Source organism: Theropithecus gelada, chromosome 1 (assembly GCF_003255815.1).
Source record: "Theropithecus gelada isolate Dixy chromosome 1, Tgel_1.0, whole genome shotgun sequence".
Classification (NCBI taxonomy): domain Eukaryota; kingdom Metazoa; phylum Chordata; class Mammalia; order Primates; family Cercopithecidae; genus Theropithecus; species Theropithecus gelada.
The window spans coordinates 152,574,133-152,598,307 of NC_037668.1; the positions used below are offsets into that span (position 1 = coordinate 152,574,133).

Here is a 24,175-nt window from a genome sequence, read left to right on the forward strand (position 1 = left end):
AAATACTTGAAAAATAAGTTGAGCAAAATAAAAGTATGAGGTAATAGATTTTTGGCATGTAAACATGCTTGCCAGGCACCTTAACAGCAAAATGGGGCCAGGCGCGGTGGCTCATGCCTGTAATCCCAGCACTTTGGGAGGCTGAGGCAGGTGGATCGCCTGAGGTCAGGAGTTCAAGATCAGCCTGGCCAACATGGTGAAACCTCGTCTCTACTAAAAATACAAAAATTAGCCAGGCGTGTGGCATGTGCCTGTAATCCCAGCTACTTGGGAGGCTGAGGCAGGAGAACCGCTTGAATCCGGGAGGCGGAGGTTGCAGTGAGCCAAGAGTGCGCCATTGCACTCCAGCCTGGGTGACAAGGGCGAAGCTCCATCTCAAAAAAAAAAAAAAACAGCGAAATGGTGGTCAAAAGCAGTAGTAGTTGCAATGGCAAACAGCACATACATCTTTTAAATAGGAAAGGTATCAAGGAAAAAAAGTAAGGAACCATTGATATTGGATAGTAATTAAAAGAGAAAACAGAAATGTGAAGCACCATGGAGTATAAGATTAAAGGCCATAAGCAGGCAGTCACATGCTAACAGCCTACAATAATAAGAGTTCACAAACTCCCTAATGCTTGGTAGCGGAACAGAATGGATTGAAGACCCCATCAAAACTAATGGCTCTACTGCTATTGACCTGTTGCCCACATCCCTCAATTGCTTTCACATAAGAAGATATAAATGCTTTTCTTTCTATTATGTGCCCAAGTTACTGCTACTACGTATATCTCAAGATATTAAAAAATCATAAATTGTTACTATTAAATATTTGTTAAAATTAAAGAATTGTAGCAATAAGCTTTTGATGATCATTCATTCTGGCACAAATGCCACTGATGTTGTTATACTATGTAAGATTCTCTGTATCTTGTCCCCAAATCTCAAGGAGGTGTAAAACGTAAAACATTCTGAGGAAGCAAGTGTCGAGTTCAGTGACTATTGTAATCCTGCAATCAGCCTGGAGAAACCTCTGTTCCGTGTAGACTACCAGCCAATGGAAACAGGTTATTCAGAATCACTTCAGATCATTCAGAACTCTTCCTAAATCAGAGTATCAATATAGGGTTCAACCAAGAGACAGAAACCACGCAGTAATTTGAACACGGAAAAGTTTAATATTAAAAAATGAGGCCAGGCGCAGTGGCTCACGCCTGTAATACCAGCACAGCACTTTGGGAGGCTGAGGTGGACGGATCACTTTGTGCTCAGGAGTTCAAGACCAGCCTGAGCAACATGGCAAAATTCCGTCTCTACTAAAAATACAAAAATTAGTTGGGCATGGTAGCCTATAACCCAGCTACTTGGGAAGCTGAAGTCAGAGAATCGCTTGAACCCAGAGGTGGAGGTTGCAGTGAGCCACGATCACATCACCGCACTCCAGCCTGGGCGACAGAGCAAGACTCCATCTCAAAAAAAAAAAAAAAAATTTTTAGTCATTAGAGTGGAGTAACAATAAAGGTAAAAAGAGAACTCTGAAGAATATCCTAGGGTGAGGGAGAATACCCAAAGAAGGAACAACTTAGAAAGGGGAACTCTTCTCCAAGGGTGGGATTCGGATCTCTGTAGAGAAGGTGTGGCTGCAGCCACTGGATGGAAAAAAAGTTTGCTAGGTTCCCTGGGCCAACCTTGAACCACAGTTGCCAGAAAAGCAGGAAAGACTCCTCCAGAATTCAAGCATGCCAAGGCTGGCAGGTGAGCACACAGTCATGGTGTGAGGAACGAACTCACCAGCAAGATAATGCAAGTCCTGGGGTACCTAGTATCTGCAGTGGGAAGACCACAGGAAACAACTTTCTGCGGTTAAAGCAGGCCAAGGCTAGCAGACAGGCATGTAGAAGGAGAGGGGGTTATTAGGAGCCCACTCTCCAGAAGGGCAACCAGGTCCAGGGTTCAAAATCTGTTGCCAGGGAGGGGGAACAGGGGACACAGAAAACAACTTTGCAGGGTGCTAGCAGGCCAAAGCTGATGGGCAGATACACAGACAAATCCACGTACACAGAAGGAGTCAGAGAGTTAGTAACTCAGTCTCCAATAGGCCTGTGGCACCTTGGTGTCCTTAGCTAGGTGATCACCAAACGGGCTAAGCCTGCAAGCTTACCAAGAGATTGCGTGGCCAAGGCAGAATGGCTCTGGCAACAATGCAAAAAGAGCAAGAAAAAAAAATCCATAGGACTCTGGAAGAAGGAAGACAAGCCCTCTATACTCAAAAAAATGAATATACATTGCATAGTAGTCTGAAAAATGGTCCCCCAAAGCCAATCCCTGGAACCTTAGCAATGGAGTGCCCTCCGTTGCTAAGCTTAACAATGCATTCACCATAAAGAAAAAATACTGAAAGAATCCTACCATTAACCAAGCAGGAAATGAAGAGATTTGAAGCTAAGAAGCAATAAAGGGATAACTGGCACAGCCTCTTAGAACCAAGAATTATCACTGTAGGAGCCCCACGAACTCCAGACTGATCTTGAAAGGCAACCATTTCCCCAATGTTGATGAGAAATACAGCTGGTATTAGCTATCAGAACATACTCTGTAAAGCCACTGCCCAAAAATCAATGTGATATAGAAATAGGTATTTATATAAGAATAGACACATAAATGCCACAAAAGAGAAAATCTTTAATTAGTGAAAACTCATATGAAGTCTATACATAACAAAGATAATAGTTCAACTTCTTTGAGAAAAAGGTGGATTATCTAACAAGTGATCTTATAAGTTCATCTGTTAAAAAAAAAAAAAAGGGAAAGTGAAACATCATCTGACATTCTGTTCAAATATAAATTCCTCAAGAATCATTTTTTAAACTTTTTTAAAATTATTACTGTAATAATCATCTTGTAAAACATGTAGGCATTGGGAGACATTTCTAGTCAAGACCAGAAACCCAGAAGCAGGGGGTGGGAGGACAGTACAAAGAGAACTAAATATATAATTGAACATATAAAATGTTGTTTCACTAAAGGTATTATAAACAATTCTAAAATATATGTATGTCTATATAATACACGTACACATATACATATATGTACATGAGGTTTGAAAATTATTAGAGGTATGTTTAAATGTGTGCACTATACCTATGCATATAGATAAATGTATTACATTTCCTAACTCTGGCTGTTGAAAAGAAGCTTAGAAGCAAGTTGCAAGGAGCATACCTACTGACCAGATAGTGATCTCAGTAGCAGCTAGGGTCCAGATAGAAAATGAAATCCACACAGCAATTTGAACAGGGAGTCTTATAAAGAAGTATTAACTATTTACAAAGTATTAACTACTAAGAGGAAATAAAAGACAACTCTTATGAATGCCTAGGTTGAGGAGGAGAACCAAAGGAAATACCTGAAAGAGGCGCCTCCTCCCCAAAGCTAGAATTCAGATCTCATTGGAGGCAATGTGGCTGTAACCCACTGGTTGCCCCTGACATAGCTGTTCTAATATAATACTAGGAGGGTCAAACTTCAGGGGCAAGGAACTACAGGCCGAGAATGGCAAGCAGGAAACTCTGCTGTGGTGCCAGCAGATCCAGGAAGTTAAGGAGCCACAGCCAGTAACTGACAACAAAATTTCCTAGGGGATGAGTACCACCAGGCATCCCACACATGCCACTGGCAACACAGAGCAAACAGGAACAGAAGCACACCAAAACCCTACTTCCTACAGTGTCCATCCAACACCTTCTACTGACTAAGCTCATCCATACCAGCTGGAAAAGGAGGTCCAACAAGGCAATGAAGGTTGGATTTGGAGCCAAAATACAATAAACTGAGAAGCAGCATAGTCTTTAACACCATTATCCACAAAAAGCAACCAGGGTTCCTTGAAGAAATGGCAGATTTCGGGGCAGGAGCAGAATAAACTCAAGAAGAGCACTGAACATCTTGTTATGCCTAAAAATAGTAAGTGCTGAAATAAAAAAAAAGAAAATAGGATGAGAGGAAGTTACAAGGACACAGAATCCAGCTTAAAAGGGCTCCTACTGATCAAAGCTGGGACAATTTGTGCATCAAAATAATTAAATGTATTAATGAATTCTAAACTACTAGGAAAAAAAAGATAAGTGAGTCCAGATCAATCAGGGATAGATGGACAGATTCATGGATGCAATATATAGATATACAGATGCAGATACACAGCTGTATAGATACAAAGAGAAACGTAGATGCATAAACACAGACACAGATAAAGGGAGAAGGAAGGGTAATAGCAAGGTGGTGGAGTACAGGAATTGGAAAATCATTATTTTGTAACTATCATATAAACATTGGGTTAGGCAAGAATCATCAATGGATGCTAAATCCAGGAGATAATTTTGTAGAAGAGCAAGATGTTTTCATGACCTTACAAATGTCTCCCCAAAGGTTACTTATTAGCTTCAAGAAAGAAAAAAAAATGAATATACATTATATAGTAGTCTGAAAAATGGTCCCCCAAAGCCCATCCCTGGAACCTATAAATATTACTTTTGGAAAAAGAATCTGCAGATATGATGAAGGATTTCAAGATGGGGACATTATCCTGCATTTTCTGGATGGGCGCTAAATGTCTCACAATGTCCTTATAAGAAAATCAGAGGGAAGTGTCACAAAGAGGGAAATATGAAGATGCAGCAGAGTGAGGCTTGAAGTTGAGGGCCCTGAAGACTAAACTAATGCTGCCACAAGCCAAGGAATGTAGGCAGCTACCAAATGCTGAAAGAGGCAAGGAATAGTGTCTCTCCTCTGAAAAGAGGACATCCCCTGCCAACACCTTGATTTCAGCCCAGTGGTACCGATTTCAGACTTCTGGACTTCATAACTGTGAGAAAACAAATTTCCATTGTTTTATGCCACCAAGTCTATGGTAATCTGTTACGGCAGCCCCAGGAAACTAACATAGTAGAAAACCTGGACAATACCTTGACCAAGTGACATAAATTCATATCACTAATGAGGGGCAGACAGACATCACGTGCCTTCAGATGAGATACTCTGAGGACACCTATGTAGTATCCAGCCAAGAAGAATTCATAACCTAGAACAAAACATGAGAAAACATCAGAGAACCTAAAATGAGGATCACTCTCTTTAAAAGCGGGGAAAAAGATATGGATAGAGAGGGAGAAGGTATTCTTCAAAAATGCCAATATAGGCCGGGCGCAGTGGCTCACGTCTGTAATCCCAGCACTTTGGGAGGCCAAGACAGGTGGATCATGAGGTCAGGAGATTGAGACCATCCTGGCTAACATGGTGAAACTCCGTCTCTACTAAAAATATAAAAAATTAGCCGGGCGCAGTGGCGGGCGCCTGTAGTTCCAGCTACTCAGGAGGCTGAGGCAGGAGAATGGCTTGAACCCAGGAGGCAGAGCTGGCAATGAGCCGAGATAGCGCCACTGCAGTCCTGCCTGGGCGAAAGAGTGAGACTTCCATCGCAAAAAAAAAAAAAAAAAAAAATGCCAATATAATGAAAAACAAAAAACAGCTATATTAACATTCCAGATTAGAGACTAAAGACAGCAACTAAGTAAAATACCAATCCTAGAATGGATCCTATACCAGAAAGAAGAAAAATGACATTAAAAGGTCAACTAACAAAATTGGAATACAGATGGTAAATTATAAAAATGTATTGTATCAATATTAAATTTACTCAAATTGATAACTGAACTTCAGAATATCCCTTTTCTTAGTGAAGAACTGAAGTGCTTAGGAGTAAAGGGACATGAAATTTGGAATATAATTTGGAATAACTCATTAAAAAATTATGGCCAGGTGTGGTGGCTCACACGTGTAATCCCAGCACTTAGGGAGGCTAAAGTGGGAGGATCACTTGAGCCCTGGAGGTCGAGGTACAGTGAGCCATGACTGTGACACTGCACTCTAGCCTGGACAACAAAGTGAGACCCTGCCTCAAAAAAAGAGAAGTTAAAAATTTAAAACTTAAAATAATGTAAAATTATGTGCATATATTTTATATGTGTGTGCTGGGGGAGAGAGAGGAAGAGGGAGAGAGACAGGAGACAGAGGAAGAGAGGGAAAGGGAGAAAGGGAAGGAGAAAGAGAGAGACACCAGCAAATGATAAAGTAAATGGGATAAAAGCTTAACACTAAGTGAATCTGGCTGCAAAATATACAGGGGTTCTTGTACTATTCTTCTTCTTGCAACTTTCTGTAAGTTTGAAACATCCCTCATCTCCACAGGCTGCCTGAGTGTTCTCACCATACAGCAACCAGTTTCCCCAAAACATGTAATGACACTTGGAGGCAAGGTGGGAGCATGAGCACACAAGATGGAAGCTACAGTCTTTTTTTATAACCTAATCCTGGAAGTGACATAACATCCCTTCTGCATATGCTACTAGTCATACAGACTAGTCCTGGTTCAATGTGGGAGGCGACTTCACAAGAACATAAATATCGGGAGACAGAGACCACTGGGGGCCATCTTGGAAGCTGGCCAACACAGACCACTCTTTGGCCCTCAAAGATTCACACTCCTCCCACATACAAGATCTCCTCACCCTCCTCCCAAGGTCCCCAAAAGTCTCATCCCATTATGGCAGCAATTCAAAGTCCAGGATCTCATCATGTAAGTCAGATCCATGTGTGATTGAGGTTCTTCAGGTGTCATTCCCTAGGAGGAGCCCCTTAAGTACAATCTTCCTAACCTGTGACACTATAGACAAGTTATCTCCCCTCTACCCACTCAATATACAACAGTGGGATAGGCATGGAATAACTGCTATAGACATTCCTATACAAAAAGGGGGGTACATGCAAGCCCCAAAGAAATCAATGGGTCCATAGTAATTCTGAAAAAACAAAGCAGGGCAAATGTTAGAAGTTTCTGATTAAGGCTCACAGGCTAGGAATAAATTCTCCAAGGCTATGGCTCTGCCCTCTGAGCTACTGGTTCCACCCTCTGAGTCATACCTCCTTTTCGATGAAAAAGAGCAAGGTGTGTGGCTTCATCGTTGTTTTTAGCCTTCCTGCCAGTAAAATTTGGGGGAGACGAAAGTCTCTCTGCATATATACTTTTAACTTTTTTGTGGGGGGGGGTCACCTATGACTCTTATTGGGGTTTACTCAATTAGACAAAAGTGATAGCCACAAATCTCAAGTTAAACCCTTCTGTTGCTTTGGCTTCTACTGAGCTGGCTGAGGCTTACACTTCCACGAAGCCCTATTTGAGAGGATCTGCAAGGCACAACCTTAATCTCTACTGAGAGCATTTTGTCTGAATGAATCTTTCTGAGGTCTTAAGAAACATTTTAGTTCACACTGGGCTTCATCTTTAGGCCACATTTGCTCAGAAGTCATGTCTTAATTTTAGTACTCTCTGCTATCCAGAAAGATAGCATTTTCAAAACAAGTACCAGGTCCTTTTCGTTTAACAATCCTTCCTTTAGTTTCTCTCTCCTTTCACATTTCACTATGAGCAGCAAGAAGCACCACACTATAAATACTCTGGGTGGAAATCTCTTCAGCTAGCTTACCCAGTTCATTTGGTACATTTTCAACTTTCCACATAACTGCAGGCAACAATGTTGCTAAACTTTCTGCAACTACATAAGAGGGATCTTCCCTTCAGTTTCCAGAAACACTTACCTAACTTCCTTGGGAATCCTCACTTGCAGTCTTACCAAATACCATGAGGCTCCAATTAATCACTTCTTTTTTTTTTTTTTTTTTTTGAGACAGAGCCTTTCTCTGTCGCCCAGGCTAGAGTGCAGTGACGTGATCTCGGCTCACTGTAAACTCCACCTCCCGGGTTCACACCATTCTCGTGCCTCAGCCTCCCAAGTAGCTGGGACTACAGGCGCCAGCCACTACACCCGGCTAATCTTATTTTTTTTTTTTTTTTTTTTTTGTATTTTTAGTAGAGACGGGGTTTCACGATGTTAGCCAGGATGGTTTCAATCTCCTGACCTCGTGATCCGCCCGCCTCGTCCCCCCAAAGTGCTGGGATTACAGGCATGAGCCACCGTGCCAGGCCCAATTAATCACTTCTTCAAGGTACTTCAGGCACTTACCAACACTCTCCTCAAAGCCCACAGCTCATTTCAAAACCACTCTCCACATTTTCAGTTTTGTTATAAAGTCTATTAAGTAGTTATTGCTGTGTAACATATTATCCCAAAACATGGTAGCCTACAACAAATATTTACTATCTCACTCAGTCTCTGAGGGTCAGAAATTCAAAAGTGGCTTGGCTGGGTGGCTCTAGCTCAGGCCTCTCATGAGATTGCTGTTAAGTGTCAGTCAACGCTGCAGTCATCTCGAAGTTCAACTGGCACTGGAGAATCTGCTCCTAAGTTCATTCACATGGCTGTGGCAGGTTTCATGCTTACTAGTTTTTGGCTGGAAGCCCCTGTTCCTCACCATGTGGGCCTCTTCATATGCTACCACAATGTTCTTACCATAGGAAAAGCTGGTAACCCTCAGAGCAAGTTATGAGAAAGAGAAAGGGAAAGGGAAAAAAAAAAAAAAAAAACACCTTAAGAGAGATGCCACAGTCTTTTATAAACAAATCTCAGGAATGAGATATATCATCACTTTTGCTATTGGTCACACAGACCAACCCTGGTACAATCTGGGAAGGTGCTATGGTTTAGATATGGTGTGTTTGACCCCACCAAGTCTCACGTTGAAATCTGATCCCCAATGTTCAAGGTGAGGCCTGGTGTGAGATGTTTGGATCACGGGAATGGATGTCTCATGACTGGCTTGCTGGTTCTCACTCTTAGTTCCCGTGAACTAAACCTGTTGGAAAAAGCCTGGCACCTCCTCCTCTCTCTCGTTTCCTTCTCTCACCATGTGGTGGCCTCTCATTCCCCTTCTGCCATGAGTGGAAGTAATCTGAGGCCCTTCCTAGATGCAGGTGGAGGCCTCATGCATCTTTTACCTCCTGTAAAACCATGAGCCAAATAAACCTCTTTTCTTTATAAGTTACCCAGCCCCAGGTATTCCTTTGTAGCAACACTACACAGACTAAGACAGAAGGGAAGACACAAAGGTGTGAATACCAGGAGATGAGAATCATAGGAGGCCATCTTGGAGGCTGGCTATCACAAAAGGCATGGTCCAAATATTTAGCAAACTAAAATGTAGCATGATTTCAATTTCCTAATGTAGTATAAGGAAAACAGAGACTTCACTTACACATTTTTCTTATGTTGGCACAGTAATTGTAACTATCGAAACTTGCAGAACAAAAGGTAATTGTGGTACACTACCTGACTTTATAATGAACAATATTTGCTCTGTCATAATAACATTATAAGGCGGGGTGCAGTGGCTCATGCTTATAATCCCAGCACTTAGGAAGACTGAGGCAGGAGGATTGCCTGAGCACAGGTGTTAAAGACCAGCCTGGGCAATATGGTGAAAACCTGTTGCTACAAAAATTACAAAAATTAGACTGGCATGGTGGCACGTGCCTGTAGTCCCAGCTTCTCGGGGGGCTGAGGTGGAAGGAGATGGAGGCTGTGTGATCGCACCACTGCACTCCACCCAGGGTGACAGAGTGAGACTCTGTCTCAAAAAATAATAATGTTATAAATGAAGTTTATTAAATTCCAGCTTTGAGAATTATTCTATACATTACAAGCTTAATTATAACCAATAAAGAGAATATAAATATCACCACCTTTGACAAATGTTAAAATATAAGTATAGATTTCAAATGTTAAGTGGTGAAGAGAGCTGAAGGGGTAGGAGGAAGATCAAAAATGCTATTAGAATCATCTTAGACAAATGATACTGTCCACAGTTACGGAACGAGAAATAAAGTCAACAGAAGAACTAAAAACATTATGTAATAATACAAAGAAACAGGGTAAACAAGCTAAATACCCACCAGAGTAGTGAGTCAATAGATATGTAAAAGTTGTTAAATCAAGAAAAAATGGGCCAGGCGAGGTGGCTCACACCTGTAATCCCAGCACTTTGGGAGGCCAAGGAGGCCGGACCACCTGAGGTCAGGAGTTCGAGACCAGCCTGCCCAACACGGCAAAACTCCGTCTCTACTAAAAATACAAAAAATTAGCTAGGTGTGGTGGCAGGTGCCTGTAATTCCAGCTACTTGGGAGGCTGAGGCAGGAGAATCGCTTGAACCCGGGAGGCAGAGGTTGCAGTGAGCCGAGATCACTCCACTGCACTCCAGTTCGGGCGACAAGAGCAAAATTCCATCTTTAAAAAAAAAGAAAAGAAAAAATGGTATAGGCTTATTACAGATACAGAAATAAGTACCTGAAAAACAAAAAACAGGATTAAAATTCAGTTATGTCTAGAAGCAAAACTGGGTGGAGGGAAGGAGCAGGAAACTTGTTTTTATTGTACATTCTTCAATACTACCTTTGTTTTGTGTTTTGTTTTTATTTTACTTAGCCACATGCCTCTTTAAAAGTTATCTGCCAGGCGCAGTGGATCACACCTGTAATCCCAGCACTTTGGGAGGCTGAGGTAGGCAGATCACTTAAGCCCAGGAGTTCAAGACCAGCCTGGGAAACGTGGTGAAACCCCATTTCTACAAAAATAGAAAAATTAGCCAGGCATGGTGATGTGTGACTATAGTCCCAGCTACCTGGGAAGCCAAGGTAGGAGAATCACCTGAGCCCAGGAAGTCAAGGCTACAGTGAGCAAGATCACACCACTGTACTCCAGCCTGGGTGACAGAGTAATACTCTGTCTCAAAAAATGATAATAATAATAATAACTTAAAAGTTTTTCCAATGCATAAAGGACAATGATGTTACAATTATTTAAAACAACGAGGCAATATGCATCAAAAGTCTCAAAAATATGCAGACCCCTTGAATGAGTAATTCTCCTCCCAGGAATTCACCCTACTGTACACCAGCACAGTAATGTATGAATAAGAATATTAACTGTGGTGTTATTTATAACAGCAAAAGGCCAAAAGTAATATACCAGTAGAAGATTGGTTAATAAATCAGTTCAAAAACTGGAATACTATGTACATATTAAAATTAGTAATGTAGATCTTTTTATTGACATGAAAAGACAATCATAATATACTGTCATATAAAAAAGAAAGAAAAAATATATATACTGTTATATAAAACCAGGTTACAAAATCATACATAGCAAGATTCCATTTTTGAGGTTTCTATACATAGATGGGTAAAAAGGCATACACATATTCATAAGCACAAAAATACACCACACACATACACTCACAGTCTAGAATAATATGCCAAAATATTATACTATCTAGGAGATGATATTATTGTTGAATTTCTTTCTATTTAAGTTTTAAGTATTTTTCTGCACCATCTGAGTTATTTGCATATACTACTTTCATAACCTGAAAAAAAATTGTCTAGTTTGAAAAATAAATGTGCATATACATTGACTCTGCAATTCCATATGCAGAAATTGGTTGCAAAAAGTAATAGGATAAAATGTTCTGGCTCATGCCTGTAATCCCAGCACTCTGGGAGGCCAAGGTAGGCGGACCAGTTAAGGTGAGGAGGTCCTGGCCAACATGGTGAAACCTCATGTCTACTAAAAATACAAAAATGAGCTGGGCGTGGTGGCAGGTGCCTGTAATTCCAACTACTCGGGAGGCTGAGGCAGGAGAATCACTTGAACCCAGGAGGTTGAGGTTGCAGTGAGCCAAGATCACATCACTGCACTCCAGCCTAGGTGACAGAACAAGACTCCATTTCAAAATAAAAAAATTCTGTCCATATAAGAACATTTACATTAGAGTTATAGAAAAAAAAACACATGAATATTCTATATTCCCAGTCAAAATCCAGACGGGACAGAAACTACACAAATTATTCTGACACACAAAATTTAATATAAAAAACTGTTACCTAGGTATTTGAAAACTGATGAGGCAAAAAAATAATAAGAATAAGAATACTAAGGTATCAAAAAGAAGTTGCAAGAAGCAAATACTAGAAAACTACACCATTCATACTATAAGCAAGGTGTCAGGGAAACATATAAAATGAGACAATTTAAAAAAAAGAAAGAATTTTAAAACTAATAAGAACAACTGAATATCACCTTTTCTTATGTTCCTACAGGGTTATTTGGTTGGTTGGAACTGAAGTTGTTTTGTTTCACAGATGGGAAGAGTAAATATATTCTGGGTACACAAAACTATAACAAGAACAAGAAAAGACAATTTCAAGTGCTTGCTGAACAACATGAATTATCTCAATAAGCAAAGGGGCTTCTGACTTCACAGTGTAGTTATGTTAGAGTTCAGTATATACACAAAATTAATTATCACTTTTTTAAATTACAATTTCAAAATAATCACTTACCAAACACTATTCCTTTAGCAAATGGAGGAAACAATTCTGAATGTCGGAATAAGTTTTTGTGAATTTGCCATAGTTCTTTGTGTAGTTTCTTAAAATCACTGTATCTCTTCCATACAATTATCTAAAGAGAGAAAAAAAATTAAACGTGTATCTCACAATCATTTAGGCTCAGATATCTGAACAACAAATAATCTTTTCATTAAAGTATTCAAAATTGTCATGCAAAGGCAAACACATGTCCTAACCAATATGATTAACAGACTGAAATTAACTAATAGTATTTGCTTTAAAAATATAAGGCAGATTTCTGCTGACCAGGGGCACGAAAAAAATAAAGTAAAAATATATTTACATGTAAAATTCTTCCTCAAACTATTCTGTTTTGGTTTCAAATTTTCATTTTAAACAAGTATGGTTTTATTCACACTGGAAAAATATTCACCCCAATATGGAGAAGATGTATTCTATATAAAATGTCACTTCATCTGCTCAAAAACCAATTACAATTGGCCTACAAATGAGTTAGATGTCAAAACATGTATTCTTTCTCAAAATAATACATTTATAAAGATAAAACAATTAATTTAGCCAATTTTTAAACAAAAGTACATACTCAGTATTTGCCTAAAAGGATAAACTGAGTAACACTGAAGAAATAGCTATGCAGTAAGCAATTGACGTGCACTTTCATGTCATAAATCTTAATTTACACTAGTAATAAGATGTCTGCAGGCAAGCTGAATCCTGACCAGAACATCATTAAAATTAGTATATTTTAAAAAACAGGCCGGGCGCGGTGGCTCACGCCTGTAATCTCAGCACTTTGGGAGGCCGAGAAGGGTGGATCACCTGAGGTCGGCAGTTCAAGACCAGCCTGACCAACATGGAGAAACCCCGTCTCTACTAAAAATACAAAATTAGCCAGGCATGGTGGCAGATGCCTGTAATCCCAGCTACTCGGGAGGCTGAGGCACGAGAATCGCTTGAACCCGGGAGGCGGAGGTTGCGGTGAGCTGAGATCGCGCCACTGCACTCCAGCCTGGGCAAAAAAGAGCGAAACTCTGTCTCAAAAAAAAAATAAAAATAAAAAAAATAAAAAAAAATAAAAAATAAAAAACAAAACAAAACAATCACCTAGATTAGACAACATGTAAAAGTGTGTTTTCCTTCATTAGTCTGAATCATTATTTAACCTTACTCAGATTATATTTTTAAAAAACAAAAAACTTTGTAAAGAAAAAGGATTTGAAACATGGCCTTGATATCACAGATTCAGCCCTCAATCTCTAGAAAATAGGGTAAAATTGAGTTTTAAATCCCATTACTTCAGATACTGGGGTCTTTACTTCTGAAAAGCTTAATCATCTCAGTTCTAACAAACTTTTCTAACAAGTTTTTCATGTACAATAGAGTATAAGGCTAATGAGCAAATAACAGGTCAAGCAGGTAACCAGGTGTGATTTAAGAGATTCTTGCCAAAAAACCTACTCTCTGCATGTATAAAATTCTTCAGCAAACTTTTTCATGCTGCCAAAAATTCTACCTTAATGTTTATTGTTTTTAATACAGTTATAATCCTAGGAGGCTAGGCAGACTATAATATGAATTCATTTTTTAAAAACTGCTTCCTCCTGATGCTTCCCTTGTATTCATTTACTCAACAACAAAAAGAGTCACCAAAACAAATATTTCTATGGCCCTACTTTCCACTAAGCATCATATTGTCACAAAGTATGAAGACAAGGGAAATACAGGCCCTGTCTTCAAACAGTTCACAGCCTAGATAGGAAGAATAAGCCAACACATCATAAAACAACAACATCATAAGACGGCTTGAAAAATGCTGAGAGGGGCAGCTCAAGAGTGCTGCAGATGTAGTACCTAAATCAGCCTTGTATGTCTGAAAAGCCTTCACAAAAATTACTACCTTAGAGAGTCCTGAAGGGAAGTGGTCAGTAGACTGACAAAAATAAAAAAAAAAGGGGAGGGGGAGCGAACTGGGGGTGAAGTTTCTAAAAGGAGAGTGAGATGTCAAGTATATATTACTAAATGAAGGCAATTAATTTAGGCAATTTTTAAACAAAAGTACATACTCAGTATTTGCCTAAAATGATAAATAAACTGAAGAACACTGAAGAATAAATAGCTGTGTAGCAAGTTTTGCTACAGAATGGTGGTGCCATGCCCTGAAGTGAACAGCAAGGAAGTAGCAGCAGTTCCGAGGCAAGAAAGAGGTTCAATTTTCAACACATTTAACTTAGGAGTTCGTGAGGGAGCTGCTTGGAGCTATTCAATGAGATAGACAGGTTTAGGGTTGAAGAGCAAGAACTGAGCAGGACCTATTAACCCGTAGATTAAAAGATCAGTAGCAGATAGGCAGTAATCACTCAGGAAAGGTTTCTCAGCATGTGCAATGAGATGTGAGGATTCTAACAATGACATGATGGGAACAAAAAATTGTTATTTTTATATTTTTAAAATATATCAAATTACAATCATACTACATTGCCAAGGAATTAAAGGAGAAATGGTTGATGGGCTTATGTAAGCAGTACCTTATATAAAGTAAATGTCATTATAAACTGGACATTACATAAGGTTAAGGTCATTATGACCTGGACATGAAAGTTATTCAAAAGACTGTAGCTCATGGAAACAATTAGATTTGCAGATAAATTTTTTATTCTAGTTAAGGTCTTTTTTAAATACTGCAAGAGAAACGTAAGGAGTAAAATTCAACAATTTAATCATGATAATTATTAAAATACCATGGTATATGAACCAGTAGATAGTCTGTCAGAGCAAGAATTAGAACCCCCAAATGAGAATCTGTGTTTCTTCACCATGCCCTAATTTATTCACTCTCATATTCCTTCTTCTCAACCCTATGGCTGCAGAACCAAAATACCTAACAGCATCGCAAAATGTCACATCCACTGCCTCCTTGTCTTCTTACTCCTTCTGAGTTTCGAAGTTTCCAGAAATCTTCAAAATACAAAAGTGAACAAAAGTATACTTCCACTACAACAGCAAGTACTGATGTTCATATCTGGACCACACAAAGTCCTCAAAGACACATATAGAAATTATTTTCTCTAATTAATGTTCAGTACTTTCCCATCGGGAAAAATAGGTCTATAACACCTATTTCTTTACTGAACCAAGTCTCCACAAATTCCTTATTTATTAAAATCACTCTGAAGAAAATGTCTCAATGATATATTAATTCAGTGATAACCATATAAAAAATACAAATTTAATAAAAGCTTAATTTTCATTAAAAACATTCCCTTAAATATTTTTTACATAAATGTTTCCTTTTCAGATAATTACACTTAATAACACCAAAAACCTTTTAGATTCCTGTATTTTACAGAACCACCAATTGAATTAACTTTGTCCTTTTCACTCTCGCATAGTATTAATATTTAAAATTTGCTGGATTATCTCTTCTTACAATCAACAGCACTACCATACTATTTGCTTACGAATTTTCTTTTCCCTCTTTTCAAGAGCCTTTCCTTTCCCTTGATATATTTCATTGATATATGAGTGTGTACTTATTTTCTAAAATGATTTTTTCTCACGCTTGTAATCACAGCATTTTGGGAGGCCGAGATCACCTGAGGTCAGCAGTTTGAGACCAGCCTGGCCAACATGGTAAAACCCCGTCTCTACTAAAAATACAAAAATCAGCCAGGCATGGTGGCGGGTGCCTGTAGTCCCAGCTATTCAGGAGGCTGAGGCAGGAGAATCACTTGAGCCTGGGAGGCAGAGGTCGCAGTGAGCCGAGATCACGCCACTGCACTCCAGCCTGGGTGACAGAGTGAGACTCCATCTCAAGAAATAAATAAATAAAAATAATAAATAAATAATAAAACTATTTTTTTAAAAAGGATTTAAAAGTTAGAGATTTCTGACATAATACATAGAAAGTCCTATTTCAGTTCTTTTCCTTCCCCAAATTTCACCAGTGAAATACCCTACCTGTAGAAAGAAACAGGTGTAGGTTAATTTGTTTAAAAAAGGGTGAGGGGGAGCAAAACCATCTCTTCTTCACTTTTCTGCTGTCTATTCATGTTCTACACAATCTACTGAATGAGAGGCCACAGACTGTTCAGCATTCTTAGGCAGAAAACACTGATATGTGGTGGCATGTGCCAAGGTATAGATAAAAGAAAAACAACAAAATTTCTCCCATTTTATAAGGCTAGTGTATTACTAGCCCTACATTTGGTTGAACTATCAGTACATCTAGTCCTCACTAGCCCTTGTGAAGCCTTACTATAGTCTAAAGCAGTAACACATGAATAAGTTAATGGAGAGAGAAAGTGAAAGGAAGTGAAAAACAAACTCCACGTGGTGAATTCCTCTCCCAAATGATAATTCCAATGTTTAAATACACTAAATGGGAAACTAAAAAAAGTGCTGTTATAATTTCAAGATCATTCTATATTTTCAGAAGCCAACTAAATAGAAGACTTTTAAAAATTTATACCACTTCTAACAAAGAGCCATGCAATTGTCTAACTAAAAGACACTTACAAGAGTTTTCTGATGAAAGGTTCACCAACAGTTGTTATTATAAAAGAGTTTTCCCGAAAAAAGGACTAAGAAAATGGCAGAGAGTATGTTCATGGATAGGTTGGTTCAGGATTCTCCCTGGAAAATGGGAACATCAAGCTACAAACTACAGCACAGCAATCAGACAATGCATTCAAAGGAAATACACCCATTTTCAATTTTAAGAGTTGTAAACTAGAAATCTAAAGAATAGTTCACACTCATCAATTGATACAAGACAGAAAAGTACTTTAATCAACAGTGCAAATTACTTTCACTGCTACATATATATATATATATATATATATATTTCTTTCAAAATAACAATATTACAATATTCTTCCTGTTTCCTGATGGAGAAGGAATTGTCTTAAAACCCATCAGGAAAATTCAGGAAAATCGTATTAAATCTTTTCTTTTTATTTATTTATTTATTTATTTTTTTTTTTTTTTTTTTGAGACAGAATCTCGCTCTGTCGCTCAGGCTGGAGTACAGAGGTGCGATCTCAGCTCACGGCAACCTTTGCCTCCCAGGTTCAAGCAATTCTCCTGCCTCAGCCTCCCAAGTAGCTGGGATTACAGGCACCTGCCACCATGCCCAGCTAATTTTTGTTTAAAAATATATCTGTTTTAAATCATAGGACAAAAACTATGAAATCAGACATAGCCGGAAATGATAACGTATAAAATGTAAATATTATCGGCCGGGCGCGGTGGCTCACACTTGTAACGCCAGCACTTTGGGAGGCCAAGGTGGGTAGATCACGAGGTCAGGAGATCAAGACCATCCTGGCTAACATGGCGTAAACCCTGTCTCTACTAAAAATACAAAAAATTAGCCGGGCGTGATGGCGGGCGCCTGTAGTCCCAGCTACCTGGGAGGCTGATGCAGGAGAACGGTGTGAACCCAGGAGGTGAAGCTTGCAGTGATGGTGCCACTGCACTCCAGCCTGGGTGACATAGCGAGACTCCGTCTCAAAAAAAAAAAAAAAAAGAAAAACAAAAAAAAAACATTAAATATTATCTAAACCTGGGGCCACACACTCATACCAACCAGTACCAAACAGTCACCTTAAATGTATGAATCAAGCCAGGTATTTTCTGTAGAGTAGTGAGACCTGTGGCTAAACAGAAAGAACCTACCACCCAAAGACATTCATATTTAATTGTGGAAAAAAAAAAAAAACACTGTTGCAGAATCAGCACTGTAAACTTAAAGTATCTGTTTTAAACACATTAGGGAAGGGGAAAAAATTCCAATATATTTCCTTCTAGTCTTAGTGAAAATGAGCAGGGACTAAAATGAAAGTAAATCAAGAAACATTCAATGCAGCAAGTTCCTCGGTAAGGATTCCTAAAGATGTACAACAAGTGCAAAGTAAATACAAATAGAGAATTCCACAATTTTAAGCAAAACATAACAGGTTGGTATCACTATAGAAAGAAGGGAAAAATGCATAGAAGAATCTGCAAAAGTACTAACTTAAAAAGTTTTAAAAAAAGAAACATCTATGCCTAAAGCAGTTTTCCAAGATGTCAACATGTCAATTCAACATAAAAGTAAAAGTAGTTGGAGACCCATAATTTACTGTTAGAATCTTTAAAATAAGTATTAGTTACCAAATACTTTTTATCACACAGGCATTATGATCTTGAAATGGGTAAATAGGGACCCGTGAGTGATACTGACATCTTGTAAACACCAGTTACCAGAACAATTATCACTTAGTAAACAGCACCATAATTCATTAAATTCTTATTTATATAACTTAACACCTACTAAAACTTAACACTTTAGTAGGTCTCAAATAGGACACTTCAGCTACTGTTTTGTGAACTGAAGACAATCCTCACGCAAACATATAAAGACTGATGTACAGGCCGGGCACAGTGGCTCACATTTGTAATCCCAGCACTTTGGGAGGCCAAGCGGGTGGATCACCTGAGGTCAGGAGTTCGAGAACAACCTGGCCAACATGGTGAAACCCCGTCTCTACTAAAAATACAAAAATAGCTGGGCGTGGTGGCAGATGCCTGTAATCCCAGCTACTCAGGAGGCTGAGGCAGGAGAATCACTTGAACCTGGGAGGTGGAGGTTGCAGTGAGCCGAGATCGCGCCACTGCACTCCAGCCTGAGAAACAAGAGCGAAACTCCGTCTCAGAAAAAAAGAGATTGATGTATAAATGATTCAGGCGATTTTCTCAAAAAAGCATTTAGTTAAATTTTTATCAAATACATAAAATAAAATCTGCATATAAATGTTACCTCCTGGACATCCTCTGGATTTCTTCGAGAAACAACCTAAAACAAAACATACATAGAAATCTCTAATCATTATCAAAATTTAAGATTTCATATTTGTATAATTAACCTGCAATAGTATTTGTATGAAAAATTCAATTTACTTTAAAAAAAAAAAAAAACTATATCATTTATCCAAAACTCAGCTATATAATAACTTCACTATCTGAAATACATACTGTGAAATCAAGTTACCTCCCTTAGGCTACATATTTTAAGTTTGGCCTAAAAGTTTCTCTGTACATAATGAACAGAGAAACAGATATGTAAATAGATGTGTAAAAAGACAGTAACCTACTCTGTTGCCAATCACCAAGTTTTGGCCGAAAGGGGCCAAGTGTTCGAACAGTGTTCAAATAAGGCAAATGTTTAGTTGGAACGAATGCAGCTGTTTCAGTTTCGGTTTCTGTACATCACTTTCCTTTTTCTGTTCATAAATTTTCCACCACGTGGCTGTGCTGGAGTCTCTCTGGACCTACACTGACTGAGGAGACTGACCAATTTGTGAATCATTCTTTGCTCAATTAAACTCTTTAAATTTAATTTGGCTAAAAATGTTATTTTAACAATACTAAAAATTAAGCAAAAAAGCAGCTAAAAGTAAGTCCACATGCTAAAGTTCATATATTCACTATATTCTTCAAGAAAAAGTGTCCGGCCTTTACTCTTCATTAACATAATTCTAACAAGCTTGTTTACATCTCCCCTTCCCAGCAAGCCTACATACAAATTAGAAGCATAAAAAGCAGCTGCATTTGGGCAAAGTGTACAAGGAATCTCTCTACATTATTTCTTACAACTGTATATGAATCTACAATTAGCACGATAAAAATTTCAATTAAAAAAAAAGCAGCTACAATGCTCAGACACACCATGTGAAAAGTATGAGAAGTAATTACTGGCTGCCTAATGATGAAGAAAACAAAAGTAATATAAATTATTTACAAATATTCAGGGACAAATAATTATTCTATCAATACTCCCTAAGCAAAGAGGAAAACAGGAGAGTCAGACTTCTCTGATTACAAAGGCCAAAAAGTCTAACACCAGGTAAAAAGATTGTTTTCACAAAACTTTTGAAAAGGCTAGGTGTTTAAATCATCAAACAGCATCCTAAACTAGGAAAATCTCAGATTATATAACACAGTACCATCCATGTAAGTGTCAAATTAACAGTTTTGAAGCTACAATGGTGTATCTTGCAAAAATAAACAAAAAGATAAATCGGGCTTTTCTGCCTATGGAGTAGCCATTCTTTATTCCCTTACTTTCTTAATAAACTTGCTTTCACTTTAAAAAAAATTTTTTAAAAAGATAAATCAAACATGCATTAAAATGGTTGCCTATGAGTGTGACGAAGCAAAGGTCTTTGATAGCCAATGACAATACACCACGAACTAGGGATTAGAATCCATTCAGCACCACCCATAAAGTCCAAAACAAGAACAAAAAATGGAGGATTTACACTCAGACAAACCTTGGTTCAAATTACAGTTCCTCTACTTACAGGTTTGATCTCATCTATGAAATGGAGATAATACTAACTGCCTGGCCTGGCTGTTGTGAACAACAAATAAGAACATAGCAAGAACTCTATAATTTAAAAGTTTCCTCTGTCCCCTACCAGACAGGTTAACCATTGTAAAAGGTCTCACCTAAGAATTCCGGAGAACAAGTATCTTGCACTCTATTCTCCAACTTTCAGAATATATAACGTTGGTGAAATCTTGTAGCAATTTTCATTAATTTATACAACACTGCTATGCAATAGAACTTTCTGTGATAATGGAAAAAAATGTTCTCTATTTGCAGTGTTCAACACCGCCACGACTAGCCACATGTGTGTGGCTACTGAGCCCATGAAATATGGCTACTTTGAGAAACTACATTAATTTTATTTCATTTAAATTAATTCAAAAAAAACTTTTTTTTAAAGAGACAGGGTCTCACTCTCTCACCCAGGCTACAGTGCCATGGCAGGATCACAGCTCACTGCAGCCTCAAACTCCTGGACTCAACTGATCCTCCCACCTCAGCCTCTTGTGTAGCTGGAACTACAGGCACACAACACCACAGTCGGCATACACACACTTACACACACATATACACACACACACATTTTTTTTTTTTTTTTTTGGTAGAGATGGGGGTCTGCCTATGTTGCCCAGGCTGGTCTCAAATTCCTGGGCTCAAGCAATCCTCCCACCTCAGCCTCCCACAGTGCTAGGATTATAGGTGTGAGCCACTGCAGGCCTTAATTTAAATTTAAATCAAAATAGCTACATGTGGTTAATGGCTACCAAATTAGACAACACAGATTTAATATTAGAGACTACAACAGGTAACTAACAACTATATATTATTCAAATATTTGATTTTAACTATTACTTTCAAATACCAGCCTGTCCCCTCACACACACCTTTCTAAAAGTATAGTATTTCACATAGTATGACTAATTTTGCTTCTTATAAGCATTTCTTTCTTTTTTTTTTTTTGAGACAGAGTCTCACTCTGTTGCTCAAGCTGGAGTGCAGTGGTGTGATCTCAGCTCACTGCAACCTCCGCCTCCTGTGTTCAAGCGATTCTCCCGCCTCAGCCTCCCAAGTAGCTAGGACTACAGGTATGTGCCACCATGCCCAGCTAATTTTTGTATTTTTAGTAGAGACAGGGTTTCCCCATGTTGGCCAGGATGGTCTTGATCTCTTGTCCTCATGATCCACCTGCTTCAGCCTCCCAAAGTGCTGGGATTATAGGCGTGAGCCACTGTGCCCCGCCGTTTCCTTACATTTTTATGAAATGTATTGAGAAGAAAAGTCATGGATAACCAATCCACTAATAATCCACCCACCAAAAATAACAAATGATCATTCACAGCAAGATCTATTCAAATGTACTTAAAATTTCACAATTTATGTTTTTCTCAATTTAATACATTTCCTGAATTTATAAATATATTAAGGTATCTTAACTATTTTAAATAATCTTCCTTAATAGAAGCAAATGATCTTTTTGAGACGGAAGAACTTATTTCTTAGTTTGGTGTACATATTAGAAGTATCGCATTTTGGGTGTTCTTCAGATGAGCCAGTCCTGGAAATCAAATACATGTGTACTGCACAAACAAAAACACATTAGCCATCCCCTAACAACAGCCATAATACTAAAACCATCTTATCAGAAATAACATATTTGATTACTTCTCAGCTGTCCTCTTAGTGGTTTACATACATCTATGTGCTGGATTACATCGGTGAGCAAGTCCCCTCCTTCCTGGAGTTCACAATCTAGTGGTACACGGTGGTGGGGTGGGAGGGAAGTGCAGAGCGGAGGAGGGTGTATTTCCCAAATGTATTTCCATACCTCAGGGAACAGTAGTGTGCTAAGCAACAGATTGGGAAACTCTTCATCCTAGATCCTTCCCATGACACTGCATCCTCCCTCTGCAGAGCAAAGTGGCATCCCAAAAGCAGTCAACCAGTCATGGTTTAGTGATGTAAGACTTTTAATGATCTTCTTGATAATAAAAGTGAAACTGACCCAACAGTCCCACGGACAGGTTTTTTTGGATAAACATGGAAACTGACCCTTCTGGTATTAAAGCTTGAAACTTAACATTTGTTTTATCAGAGTTACCTTCAGGAAAGGGCCTTCAGGCTTCTCAAAAAGTATTAACATTGTGAACCCCGAAAATCTGAGACAGGTCTTAGTTAATTTAGAAAGTTTATTTTGCCAAGGTTGAGGATCTGCGCCAGTAACACAGCCTCAGGAGATCCTGACAATATGTGCCCAAGGTGGTAGGGGCACAGCTTGATTTTATACATTTTAGGGAGACATAAGACATGAATAAATATGTGTAAGATAGACACTGGTTCAGTCCAGAAAGGTGGGACAACTCGAGGTGAAGGTGGGACAACTCGACGTAGGGAGGAAGCTTTCAGGTCACAGGTAGATAAAAGACAAATGGCTGTATTCTTTTGAGTCTCTGATTAGTCTCTCCAAATGAGGCAATCTGGTATGTATTAATTGTTATCCAGTGAGCCGAGGGGTGAATTTGAAGAGAATGGGAGGCAGGTTGGCCCTAAGCAGTTCCTAACTTGACTTTTACCTTTAGCTTAGTGATTTGGGGGCCCCAAGATTTATTTTCCTTTTACAGCATCAAATGAACTGAAATTCACCAGATCACTGCATCCAAACAATGAGATGCCAGACCTCTCATCCGTCACGATGGCTTCCTTAACCCTCTGTAGTTCCTGTTTTCTCATACATAATCACATTTCCTCCCTGCTATATAAACTCCTAATTTTAGTCAGTCAGGGAAATGGATCTGAACATCTCCTTGGCTGCAGCACCTGATTAAAGCCGGCTTCCTTAGCAATACTCATTGTCTCAGAGATTGCTTTCTGTGTGACAAGCAGCAGGACCTAGACGGAACCCCTGTGTTTCGGTAACAAAAGTAACTCATGATTATTAAGCAATATACAGAAAATCAAAGTTGAAGTATAACTATCTAAGTGAAGGTCTTTAATTTTAGGCTTACAAAAGGAACTACTCTGTGCCCACCAAATACTTCACAAAGAAGGAGGAAATTTAGACAGGGTTTGGAAAATCAAAGCAAAAGCTACTCAGGTATTATCTGACAAGCCTAAAGCTTAATGAAAATTGTGTCTTAAAAGTACAGGGTTATACTTTCCTGATTCTCCTCTTTCCTCTCTGGTGCTTTTGTTTCTCTTTTGCAGGTTATTCTTCATCCTTCTGCCCCCTAGTATTCTGTGAGCACTCCAAGAATCAGCTTTAAACTCTTGTATTTCAGCCTCCTTTTTATTATTAACAGTCTATATTTGTGCTAATACTGTTCAAGACACTGTGCTAGGCATAGGGAAAACTTGACTTTGTACATTTACATTTGCAAAGAATTTTATATTAATGAATCACTTCATTTTCTCAACAACCTATGAGTTAGGCAGGAGTAGTTATTATGAC

At 38.7% G+C, this 24,175-nt stretch overlaps 1 protein-coding gene across 18 annotated transcripts in view; it reads right to left on the bottom strand.

Moving 5' to 3' along the window:
* Positions 1-24,175, bottom strand: part of RPS6KC1 (ribosomal protein S6 kinase C1) — a 211,396-nt gene that overhangs the window by 172,803 nt on the left and 14,418 nt on the right. For 8 of the 18 annotated variants that reach the window (XM_025398073.1, XM_025398031.1, XM_025398030.1 and 5 more), the window contains exons 2-3: positions 19,159-19,194; positions 12,330-12,450 (exon numbers count right to left, since the gene is read on the bottom strand). Coding sequence is in view for 4 of the 18 variants with exons in the window: in XM_025398031.1 (XP_025253816.1) it covers positions 12,330-12,450; positions 19,159-19,194 (157 nt within the window). In the remaining 14 variants the exon portion in view is untranslated. Of the gene's footprint in view, positions 1-12,329; positions 12,451-16,874; positions 16,992-19,158; positions 19,195-24,175 lie in introns of all 18 variants that reach the window. The other 10 variants (XM_025398083.1, XM_025398056.1, XM_025398033.1 and 7 more) reach the window with 3 other exon arrangements.